Genomic DNA, 12,929 nt, shown 5'->3' with positions numbered 1-12,929 from the left:
AACATGAAAGGGAAGGTACATGACTCATGGGTGATTACTGGTTCCTCCATTTTTCCCGGCAAAAAAGAATTACATCACCATTAAAATAAGTGTCAGCAGTAAAATTCATCTCCGCAGGCCCACTTGTACTAATCAACATGTGCATGGGCTCCTCTGTTAGTAGTGGGTTGGTTTCTTCTTTCTGCTTCATCTTTTCTTGTGTTTTTATATTATTCTTAATTTTACTTGCCAGTAAGTACTTCATCCATCATTAGGGTAATGCAGTCGATAAACTTTCCAGTGTGGCTTTTTTTTTTTTCCCCAGTACAGTTAAATGAGTGGAAGCTGGAGCCATATTTTTGGCAGAGACAATATTTAAAATAGTGCCTAATGGTTAGTTTTTACAAATACAGGCTTATTTAAAAACATTTCTAAGGTAGTAAAACTCCTGCTTGCCACATAGTGCAAATCACTGGACTGCAGTTTGGAGTATGAGGCACAGGTGTGGGAGTGTTTTCTTGCTGAAAAAGCAAACTTTCAGGATTTTTAGGGATTGTCCAGTTTTAAAGGATGCTTTAGAATCAGGAAGTGGAGCTGTGAAGGAAATAATTAAGGTCATGTGCTTGCCCCAGTGCATCTATAGGCCATTTCCAGATGTAGTTTCTTGCATTGGTGTTTCAGCCACCCCTTTACAAACTGATCAGAGGTTTGTCTGTTATTCCTTTCCTTAGTCTCTATTTTATTCAGCAGCACTAGAGGGACTGGAGGGACTTGGTGTCTGAGCAGTGAAGGGCAAAGATCTGAAGCTTTCTTAATTCATACTGATTTGTTTGTTTTTTTCTTTTTAAATGTGGATTTGCTAGAGTAGGTGCTGTGCATATTTTTCTGCTTGCTTTGCATTTTGTGGTGCAATTGTTTAGGTTCAGCTGGAGCTAAGCACTTTCACAATAATAAAGTGGTGGTGGTGGTTGTTAGAAGGGTTTGAATTTTGTGATATTTTTGCGTAGAGAGGCAGTAACTCTGAGCCTGCCTGCAGTGGCACAGGCATGAGTTGAGGCTCCCCTCCCACTGAGAGCCTTCCTCAGCCCAGCAGTAACCCCAGTACCTGGCATTGACCAGCAGTTCTCCTCCTTCTCTTCCTTCCACCCCCAAAACGTATTTGAAAATGCCATTTGGCTTTTAAGAAGGATAAGTTTCCATATCTCTGCTTCCCTCTGTTGACATACTTCATGCTGTGGTGGTTGAAATATGGCTGAGTTTTGTTGGAGGAGTTCAAGGGGTGGTTGTTAAGAGATGGGGCGAGCCCATGGTGCTGGTGTGGGGTATTCTGCGGTGAGGCTCAGGCCAGGAGAAGCTACGAGGTGACAGCTTACCTAGCAGAGCAATAACAGCAGGACTTGGTTTGGTCCTTAATCCAAGAAGAGTTTCTAGAGCTTCTCTTCTTTGGTTGACCCAGCGCTGAGGGATCTGGTGGAGTTGAGAACGGTCAGTGTGAGGTTCATGGTTGGACTAGAGGACCTTCAAGGTCTTTTCCAACCTTGATGATTCTGTGAATATGAAGAAGCAGATGCACATCTGCCTCAAGTCACTGGCTGCTGGATTTTGATACGGAAAAATTTCTATAGAGGCTTCCAGGTAGTAATGGTCCTGAGGGATGGAGAGAAAATGGAATTGTAGCATTGTGCTTTAGAAAATAAATTGCAAACGTTTAGTAGTTTCCCTTTGTGTTATGGAAAAATTTCTGAATCCTCACTGTTGTATTGAGATACAAGTTGCAGAGCAACTGAGACCTGGTTTTGTTGTGCAGAGCTAAGACGATTAAGAACACGGTCTCTGTGAATCTGGAGCTGACCGCGGAGGAGTGGAAGAAGAAGTACGAGAAGGAGAAAGACAAAAACAAGAGTCTAAAGAATGTTATCCAGCATCTAGAGCTGGAACTGAACAGGTGGAGAAACGGTGCGTACCAGAAAATGGGAATGGGTACATGTCTTTGTATTTTTAAGTTACATATATTTAAATCTTGCCTTAAATCGTAAGAGTCATGCTTCCTAATAATAATTAAAAGGTGAAGAAGCAAAAACCAGGGAAGCTGCCATCAGTCATACACAGGAGTTACCATTATACATGCCAAAACTAGCGTGATATCAGGTGTAGAGAATACAGGAAGGTGTCAATAATTTTTAATAATGCTAGTAATATTAATAAAGAAAAGGTGAAATGTCATTATGTTTGGGATTTTTTTTAAAGAGCTCTTCTCCTTTTACATGAGAATCAGTCCTGTTATGCTTTAAGGTAACTAGATCCTGGCTTTTTTTTATAATTGAGTTTTAACATTAGAATAACTAGTCCTTTAGTACAACGATTAGGAGTGTTGTGATCAGAAGAATCGCCACCTGTCTCCTTCTGTGGCTTCTAAGTGAAATTTATGTTGAGAACAGCCTATTCTCTGTTTAGGAACAGAGAGAATCTCTGTTCAGGGTAGGTTGTAAGATCAAGTGTAGAATGGTAGAGGAGGAAGAATATTTTCATGCATACATACAAATTAAAGAATTCTTATTGAATCTGGAACACTGACAAATAATTTTAGTGAACCATCCTTTTAATCTTTTTATTCCACATATTAAAAAAAAGTCAGCCCCCCAACTCCAAACCAATGAATGACCCCCCCAACCCAAAGAAACCAACCCTGCATCCCTCTTTCACCCTGAAATCCCAACAAACCCCCAACGGTAAAATACTGCTTCTTTGGAGTCATTTTTATTTTCTAAATTGCTTGTCATCCAGGTCCTATATGTTGATGCATCTGGCAGTTCAATAGTCTGTAACTCTTGCAAACGTGAAGTGTCTAAAGTGAGAACAAATCTGTGATTTAATTATTAGTCACAGTTTGTCATGCACAGTCAAGTCTGGTTTTGAACATCCTGGGTGAAATCACTGCTTCAAAGATAATACCCGACCTTTATGAATACAAAAAATTGTTTCCTCGTTTGGCTTCTTGTGCTGTTTACTTGCCTTTCAGATGAGATTGTTACCTAACGATTGCGTTCCCCATCTTTCTCTGGAGACTTCAGCCCAGGGAATATTCCCCTTATCAGCATAGTGCAATTGCTATGGAGACGGTCGGTCTGCTGGTGGTGTTGAGGAGTGCTGGGGATTTATAATCTGCTCATGTTCTGCCTGTTTCATTCCGTGTTTGCTAAATGTGATGATTTCTAATTTCCGTCCCGTTCTAGAAACAATTTTTTTTTAGAAAAAACCCTCTATAGATCCTTTCTATATGCCATATAAACAAGCCTTATAACATGCTGTCCCGATTGTTTTGTCTAAATATGTGCACCTCCTCGTCCCCGCTGTCCTGTTTTTCTCATTGGTGTTACCCAGCAATACATTCAATGCATTCAAAATACTATTGATTTCTTGTCTGACCTTCTGCAGTAGCATCATTTGGAAGGATATTCTGTCAAAGGAGGCTCTTTACAAATCCAAGAGTCACAGAAATCGCATCTTGAATATGAAATGCAAGATAAATGCATAAATATTCCGTTGGTATAGCTTGTTCTATAAATTGAAAAAATAATACGCAAATTAAAATTGTAGCAGAAAGTGGGTGTGGCCAGTTCTCCCTGAAGCAGGATTTCAGCAGCCTTGTGTCCAAATGCACAATTTAGTCTGTGTTTTACAGGTAGAAGGTTGTTGTCACCCAATGAATGAAAATCTAAAGATTGATTTTGGGAGGCTCCCGATGGATTCTCCCCAGCCAGAGGAGTGTTGCTGTGTGTGCAAGGTCCCACGGTCTGACCGAGCCCACCTTTCCTACTCTGCTCTGTGCAACGCAACAACGGAAAATCAATTTACGTTTTTCTCATTAATAATATAAAATATCATCAAGCCATTAGCAATAGGGCAAAAAAGTATTTTGAGTGAAGTACTTTTATAGAGGTTATGGTGCTTGCTTTCAAATTATTCTTTTTCATGCTTTACGCTTGAAAAAATTATCTTCTCCGTTAGTTGGTCATGCTCTTTCATGCCCTGTTTTGGTTTGCTTTGGGGCCTGAATTAGCCTGCCTTTTTTTTTTTTTTGTGATGTATTTGTCCTGTTTATTTGTTTCCCTGCCAGTAAGATAAATAGTGCCTACGCTGTCTTGGCAAGAGGAATGGCTGGTAAAGCGTTACGGGACTAAAATATTGTAGCTTTCCATAGAAAAGGAAAAAAACCCAAAACCCGGTTTGTGCAGACGGATTGGAGGAAACCTTCCCTCAGCTTGAGCAAGGCGTGTGGCATTCAGGGGCTCGCAGAGGCTCTCACCAGACTAACGAGAGTAGGTTCAATTTGTGGCATGAGCGCCTTGCCTGTCCCTCTTCACTGAACTGCAGCAGGCTCGTAATTGCAATGCGCCGACGTTACCGAAGAAAATATTCCTCGGAGAAAATGGTTTTGAAAGAACATGTGTAGGGAGAACATCCTCTTTGATATGCGGAGGCGACATCTGAAAATCGGTGTATGCGCTTTAATTTTAGATGTGACAAGGCAGAAGGTGAATATTGTTTTAAATGCAGCTGTCTTGCTTGTTGTCCTGATGCTCTAGCAGTTCATTATGGGGGAAGGAGAGTTGATAAGGCAGTTGGAAATGTAGAGGGGAAGAGACATTTAATTGCCAGCAGACTTTAGGCTGACAGTTGGATTTTTTTCCTCTTTATTTACACTTCTCTTAATCCATGAAGCTAATCCCATGTACAGAGGGCCTGAGTGAAAGGGGAGCCAGGATTTCAGTGCTTCTAATGACAGCCATTCAAACCATTGCCACGTTTGGTGTGTTCATGTTTCTAACCACGGAGGTCATCCTTCTAACGAGGATGCACATTTTTTTTTTTTTTAATTTTTCTTTTGCCTGTCACTTGTATGCGTGGCAGCTGCCTGCCTTGCACAGCTGGATACAGCCCTCCTTTGCTTTGCTGAGTCCCTCTCAGCAACTGTGAAGGACCATCCCAGGATGTCTGTGGGTTTGGGCAACCCTCTCTCTTGGGTTGTGGTGACCGTGGGTTGTGTGTCTGCAGGAGAAGCTGTGCCTGAAGATGAACAGATCAGCGCCAAGGACCAGAAGAACCTGGAGCCTTGCGATAACACCCCCATTATTGACAACATCACACCGGTTGTTGCCAGTATCTCGACAGAGGAGAAGCAGAAATATGATGAGGAGATTGCCAGTCTCTACAGACAGCTGGATGATAAGGTGTGAACATTTGGTTTGACTCCATTCCCTGGGTGGAAATGGAAAACTAAAACAAAATGGGTGGGTGTCTCCCTTCGTTTCCTGGGTGCCATGAACTGGAAAATGTCCCAAAGTTCAAAACACTATCGCTGCTTAAAACCAGCCCTTGTCCTATCATGTCAGCTCTCTGTTCTCTCTGCAGATAGTGTTTGGGGGCATTCACCATGAAATCAGACCTAGAGTTTGCCTTTAATTTTAAGGGCTCGGTACAGGCTTTTCAGCCCTCCTTTCCTTCAGTGATATTTGTAAAATCCCTCAGCAAACTGTAGTGTCATCTTGGAGTCACAGGAGAAAGAAAAAAAGGGAGGCTGTATCTCAAGATTTTTTAATATATTTATTGTGTATGAGAATTTTAAGAAAAATATATAACCATCCCTTGGGTCTCTTTTGTTCATGTTGTTCCAGCTGTGAACACCGCCTGGAGTGCAGGTGGCTTTATTTATTTATTTATTTGCACAGCTTGAAATACATCATTGGTACTTAACGCTATCAGCAATACATTTACTGAGCACTTGCCATTAATAGCTTTGGCTTGTGTGAAGATAAGAAGTGGGGGGAAAAAAAGGCATACTAAAACCATTGACCATTGTGGGTGAGAACAGCTTAAAAGGCTATCTAGCAAAAGTTTTCAGGGTAGCTTTAATCATTAATGAAAACTCGATTTTAACTTTGAATTGTAATTAGCAAGAAAATATCAGAAAAAAGCCCACTGTTCCCTTGTGTGTTAATATTCAAGTCTGGCTGTTCCTGAATACCAAGGGAAGGAGTGGAGGGTTGTGTTTAAGCCTTAACTCTGACGTGCATGAGGTGTCTCTGCACAGCCTGGTTGCACACAGCAGTATGTTGCTGGCATACAAAAGAACAGTTAAGGTCTTTAAGAAATTACAGTTTTTCTGTGATGGAGAGTACGTGCCCAGTAGCAGTCTCTAGCTTTTACATATTGATTAGAAAAAGCAAAAAAAGCCTGTCGTTATTTCACTTCCCTTCATCAAAAGTAGCAAAGCCCATTGAATTATTCTTGAGGGAACTGGCAGCAGGTTTGAGTTTTATCCTAGAAAACATGGGAAGCATAATTTTGGTGTATTACTGCAGTACTGTGGGAAATGAGAAGGTATTTGATCCCCCAAACAAAACCAAAATATCACCATTTATAGCTTGTTACCGTGTAGACCATTCTTGTGTTACATCTGAGACTATTTTAATATTAGAAAATGGTTTGATATATTCTATTTGATAGCTGTGTTACTATCAGGAATCAATCTATTAGTGTGCTTGTCAGTGAAACACAAAATATCAGTTGACTCTGATAGGGTAAAAAGCAACTGTTTATCTTTGGTGAATTCCTTTAGGGAAGGGTACCTGTGATGAGAGCGGAGGGGGGCTTGCTCAGGGGCTCTGCTGGGTGTGGCGTTCTGGAGGAAGGACTCCTGCAGTGGCGTCCATCATTTCTCTTCTGCATTTAAGCTCAGTTCCCAGCCATGAGGATGCTGCCTTACCAAGAAAGCTGACGTGCCAGTTGGATGCCTGGCTGTGCACTACCTGGCAGGATTTGCTTCAAGAGCTGTGATGGAGTAGGAAAATACAAATTCTGCAGTTGAGGGAGATCAAGCTCCGTGTTGTGTTTTGAGCTTCCTCTTTCATTAATGCAGTTCAGAGCTAGCTGTAAATTGTAATTGCTTAATAAATCTGTCTCTAGTGATCTCTCTTCAGCCAAAATTTGAGGACAGTAAGAGAGAGGGAGGGAGGAAAGGGTGTGTTTGTATTTGCACATCTGTAAAACATCACATATGTTGACCAAGTCTCCTGCAAGTTACCAGGTGCAACTCTGACCACATCAGTGTCTTGTTTACCATCAAGGACACCTCAGCTTAGGTATAAACGAGAGACAACTGCATCTATGCATTGCTTTTACTATGTAGATCTCTGTATGTATATTTTTCTCTCCTCTCATACCACTCAAACGTGCGCCAGGTTTGCTGGGGTATTATCCCTCCTTCTTTTCCAGAAAGGGGAAAAGTGACCAAAGAACTGTGAAAAGAAACTAAAAATCTTCAACCCTTTTCATTGCAGGATGATGAAATCAACCAGCAGAGCCAGTTGGCTGAAAAACTAAAGCAACAAATGCTGGATCAAGAGGAGGTAAAAAACTAAAAAAAAAAAAAACAAACCAAAAAAAACCCCCAAACACCAAAAACCTAAAACCCCCTTACATTTTGCTTATGAGCCCCTTGTTTGGCGATCCTGTCACAGTTGTTGTTGTTCATATTAATTGGCTAAAATTCAGTAGGTAAGAGAAACCTGTGTGGCAGATAGGTTTAAACTTCAAATTTCATAATATTCTCAGAAGAGCATTAAGCCTTGGTAACTCCTTGTAACAGCCTAACGTCCTGCTGGGAAGTGGTGCTGGAGACACCAAGGTAGGAGCATCTCCAGTATTTTTCACTTCAGTTTTCACTTCAGTCATGGTTTTCAATTTGTCTGTATCCTTTCAGGTATTCAGACCCTGCAGAGTGCAGGTACTTACAGATTTCCTAGTTTAACAGTATAAAAATTACTCCTGGCAATCAATTAGTGAAGTTCATTATTTTGGGAATTGGAGGCAGTACTGAGAGACATCGGTGAGACTGCAAAACTGATCAGTGGTGCTGATCTGCTTTAAATCTTGGATTGCTCACTTCAAACGTTTTGTTTCATTGTCTGTAAAATGAGTGGTGGTTGTTTTTAAGATGAGGAATATGATCACGAAACTTACAGTCAAGTCGTCCCCTTATCTGTCATTAGTTTATGAGAAGTTTTAGTGCAAATTCTGGCAATAACACCAAATCACCAAATTCCCCAAATGTTGCTGTGTGATCTTTCTTAGAAGATGGTTTTACGCTGATTTGCAAAACTGTGAGAAAACGAGCAAAGGGCTGTTCAGACTAAGGAGATAATCCTGGTGTGGGAGTTCACCCATCATTAGTGTTCTGAATCGTTGGTGTCTCTCAGCATGAAAGTGCCGTGGTTCTCGAGGAGCGTGCCTCTCCCAGCTGCCCGAGCCACTTTGGCTGGAGTACAGCATTCTGCTGGCTGCTTTTCTTGGGTGTGAAACCTCTCGAGCAATTAAAAAATGACTCTGTCCACGTTTCAATCATTATCCAAGCCCTCAGGAAGGGTTTCCAAGGTTTAGCTCCTTAACAGGGAGAGAACAACGTATGAAAAAGTCTGTTGTCACTCATGACTTACCTGCCATCTTGGGGGACTTACCCTCACTGCAGGAATTACCAACTTTATTTTACTCCACGATGAAGCTCTTCGTTCACTTGCCACAACTTTCTTTTGATTACTCTGTATTGTGTGCTATCTGTGCCTATACAAATGTAACAGAATTTTATGCATTCTGAGCAATGTTATTTTCTGATGTGTGTTACTTATGCCATCTCACTTCTCCCATCTTTTTTACATCAGTGTTCTGATCTAAAGCTTATTTTTCCCCTCGCGGTTTCTCTTTTATCTTATTTTTTTGAGTGATGTGCACTCCTTTCTTTCTGTTAGATATTTGGGAGCATGCTGTATGCAGGCTTATTCCCCACCGTCTTTGTGTTGCATAATCAATATTACATCTGGAAGATGAATCAAGTTTCCAGTGGCCTCTAAGCCTTGCCTTACAGACCAATTTTTCCCCTTTTTCCACATGATCTAGTCTAGCTTTGCTGACTTACTGAAATCCCTGCAGCTGGTGTCGCACAGCTTGTTCAGAAGGTTTAGCTGCTTCATCTGTCCATCTCTTCCCTTTGAAAGCTAATGCACTATTTTTATTTTCTTCTTGAAGGGAATTGAATTAATTTTTCTAAGGTTTTGTCTTCCACACATAAGCCTCACCTTGCGCGGTGGGAGCGATGTACCTGTTTCCTCTTAAAGCTGTGATTAGCTGTGTGATATATTAGCTGCAGAGCAGCTGCCTCACTCTGCTTCCCCCTAATTAACCAGAGTACTTTTTTCTGCTTGATCAAGCTAGCAGGTTAATTATAAATCTAAGGCCTGCCACAGATGGCATTGTGCTGATACTGGTATCTTTTGGTACCTTTTCACCACTGGCTGTTTCTTAGGGTGTGTGTTTTGGGGGGGATTCTGAATCTTTCACGTGCTGGGAACAGATCCGTGACGTGCTTCAGCCATCGTCTCCTTCCCTTTGTTTACAACTGATTGGTATAATGGGTTATTAATAACCTTTTAAAATCGTGGTATATTTTTCCACATTATATCAGCAAGACTCTTCTGAGGAGCTGTGTTTATGCTCTAGGTGATACATAACGCTTCCCTTTACTTGAAGTCACGCTAATATTCACACAGAAAATTTCTTAAGTAAATGTAAATAATAGTTCCATCTGTGTTTAGTAGAAAGATTATTTTAAGCTATTTTGTTGTTTAAATATTTACATGCCATCTGGCTTTGGCAATTCAGTGGGTTTTTCCGTAACGTGAGTGCACTTGTGAGGCTGCAGCATTACCAGTGAGATAAATTTCCCTTACATCTGAATCCTCTCGTCGCCACTTTGGGCACGCGCCAGTGTCTGAAGCTGCCTGGTTGGTTTCCTGTTTTCCATTAGCACTCTGAGCCAAAAAAAGCAATGTCTTCTCTGACATTCTCCTTTTAGGTGGTCTGTTGTAGAGAGAAATACATTTCTGTTTTGCTTGGGGTCTCACACTCAACTTCTTCATGGCCTGGGAGCCAGTGGGCAGTGGTGGGACAGGTCAGGAGAAGTGCACCCTGCACACTTCAGTAGTGCAAATTGTGTTCTACTGTCTAAGAAAGCTGCAGTACGATAATATTATACTAATCCATACATAGGAAGGCTCAGAAATAAGTGAATTCTGCAAATGAATGTCCAAACTTTGCTGTTAGGATGAGCATGAATGCCTTCTTGTATCTCAGTGCACTAGTTTTATTAGTTATAGTACTATATTTAATGTTTTTATGCAATGTTAAGCCCTGATTTTCTTGTTATTCTGAAAAGTACAATATTAGCAATAAAGGTTAGGTGGCACCTTTTATTTATATCCCCATCCTTCTGCAGTGTATGACTGCTGTTGTGTCTGGTTTTGTGCTAAGGACCCAATAGCTGAATTTTCAGGACTTTAACATCTGAGCGAGGATGGAGCGGTGCAAGGGAGAGAGGACTGTGCCACTGACCTCTTACAATCAGCACTATCACTGAAACTTCAGCATCTCTCTTAGTAGCATGCAAAGAGTAAATTTAATAAGTTTTACAAATTGGAAATACTCACTAGTATGTGTGAAGTCTGTATTTTCTTCTTAAGATCATTTTTGCCTCAGCTAATCTGTCTTCAGCATTGCGCTTCAGATGATAACTAAGAATAATCGTCATAGATTTGCTTATCAAAATGTTTCTCTAATGCCACAAGATCTTTGAAACTGCCTCAGAGCGCTCTTTTACTTGGGTCAGTTCAAAGCTGTGGGTCTGTGTTGAAACATTGTACTTTGTGGTATTTTTTGGTCCTAGCTGCAGCATTGGATTGAGGGCAGGAAATTTATTTGGAAGTATGATACTGTTTTAAATTAAGTTTCTCTGCCTCGGTCTTGTGCCATAATAGGATGTGATTACGTTTTTTCTTTGCATTGAAGTTCTGAGCCTTTTTTGCTTCCTTCAAATACATTTATGCTGAAAACTGATGCTCTTTCTGTTAGAGCAGCAGGATTTCTTCTCTCCTGCTTTCTCTCTCTTGCACATGCTTGTGTGCTCACTCTTTCTTTCTCTCTTTGTCTGTTTTTGCCCTTTTCAATGTTGTCTTTTGAATGAGTTCTTGGGTGACTTAATGTTTCTGTGATACCTGCTTTCCAGCTTTTGGCCTCCACTAGGAGAGATTATGAGAAGATTCAGGAGGAGCTGACCCGTCTTCAGATTGAGAATGAAGCAGCGAAAGATGAAGTGAAAGAAGTCCTTCAAGCCCTGGAAGAATTAGCTGTCAATTATGACCAGAAATCCCAAGAAGTGGAGGACAAAACAAGGGCCAACGAGCAGCTGGCTGACGAGCTGGCACAGAAGAGTGTAAGAGCAAGCAGTTTATAGTGCTGGGTCCCTCCTTTGCCCCCTAACTCTGCACCTCCCCTAAAGATTTCTGTAGGGGTTCCCAGATGACTGCCAGCCTCTGCCATTTCAGTAATCTTTCAGGTATTGCTGCCAAGTATGTTGTTATGTAGTTTAAAAATTGGAGTAGAAGGGAAGCTGTTAAAAGATCCATATTTGTCGACGCTGCCTTCTCTTCTGTCTTAATTAAATGATAAAATTAAGGTAATTCAGAACGTGCTCTGTGGAAGCTGATGGCAGATTGTGGCTCTTCCAACCTCCGTGTTTGCACACCATAGCAGCAACTGAACTGAATGTGAGAACTGGCCATTCTGTGTTTTGGTTATTTAAGAACTGTATTATGCCAAGAGAGATGTGAAAATCTGCTTAATGCAAATTGCAGCATTTTGTGTTTTTCTGGACTCTGTGCTGTGGAGCAGAGATTTTACATAGAGTCGGGAGAACTCAAGGAAGGAATCAGAACGAAAGTCAGCTTTTTCAGCTGGTGTGTACTGATCTTAAGGAAAAAACCTGATCTGAGAAAAATTAAGATTAGCTTATTAGCTTAATATGTCCTTGCTCCTTAATTCATTACACAAACTGAAGAAGCTGTTGTAACAGGTCTTCGTGGAAGACTTCTTTATCCACTTCAGTAAAACAGATTACGATGAGACCCATTTGAAAAAAAAAAAGAATTTTATATCCTTCTATACCTGTTGCTCTGTGATTAACCTTCTTCGACATGTATTATGCAAATCAGATTCTTACCGGATTTACTACATTTAATAGATCTAAAGTAGCCTTGTTAGGCAGTGAGTTGTGAAAGTGGATTATGGCAAGGTGGAATTGTATGCGTCAGTGCGTTGAGCCAGTAGGCATGTTCAGGAAAATACAAGACAATACCGTGTAACCTAGATACCACAGAAGAACTGATGGCCTGTGGAGAGGAGGGTAACTTTTGCTTTTAAACCTTTTCAGAGTGCCCTGACAGTGACCCAGAGGGAGCTGGGCCAGTTGCAGGAGCTCAGTAACCATCAGAAGAAGAGAGCTACGGAAATCTTGAACCTGCTGCTTAAGGACCTGGGAGAGATTGGAGGAATCATTGGTACTAACGATGTTAAAACAGTAAGTTGGCTGTCTTTATTGCTTGCTCTCCACACCTCCTGCAGTATAAAAATACTTGATGTGGAATATGCGTGACACAGCAGTCCTTCTCCCAGGACACTGCTGTTTAAATCCTGGCTAGAGCAGAGAGTGAAATCCTGAAGAGGTCTTTGTCTGGGTCAGAGATGGTCAGTGTCTGTGCACACAATTACCACTTTTATTCCCAGCTCAGCGTTTGGGGCCAAACTAATGCAGCCCATCTGTGTGTCGAGATGTTTATTAACGGGGGGGCTGAGTTCCCCCCAAAACAACACACACGTACCCCTGCTCCTTCGTTAGCTGGCATCACCCTGTGTTCCCAGAATCTGGAGAATCTTTATTGGTGAGATTTGGCTTCTGGTTGGCTACCTTTTTGTTGGAAGGTCGTCCTAAAACTGTTGTGTAGCTGAAGGTGAACAGTTCTAAAAGCCAGAGACTTGTGTTTCTGAACACAAGATGCTTTAAAACT

General features: G+C 41.3%; 1 protein-coding gene across 2 annotated transcripts in view; it reads left to right on the top strand.

Moving 5' to 3' along the window:
* Nucleotides 1-12,929, top strand: part of KIF5C (kinesin family member 5C) — an 86,707-nt gene that overhangs the window by 48,996 nt on the left and 24,782 nt on the right. For both annotated transcript variants that reach the window (XM_074910074.1, XM_074910075.1), the window contains exons 11-15: nt 1,787-1,935; nt 5,035-5,210; nt 7,320-7,388; nt 11,093-11,299; nt 12,296-12,442. In XM_074910074.1, coding sequence (XP_074766175.1) covers nt 1,787-1,935; nt 5,035-5,210; nt 7,320-7,388; nt 11,093-11,299; nt 12,296-12,442 — 748 coding nt within the window. The remainder of the gene's footprint in view (nt 1-1,786; nt 1,936-5,034; nt 5,211-7,319; nt 7,389-11,092; nt 11,300-12,295; nt 12,443-12,929) is intronic.

Source organism: Athene noctua, chromosome 7 (genome assembly GCF_965140245.1).
Source record: "Athene noctua chromosome 7, bAthNoc1.hap1.1, whole genome shotgun sequence".
NCBI classification, from domain to species: Eukaryota; Metazoa; Chordata; class Aves; order Strigiformes; family Strigidae; genus Athene; species Athene noctua.
Note: the sequence above shows the minus strand (reverse complement) of the source record. Positions and strands in the feature narration are given on the sequence as shown.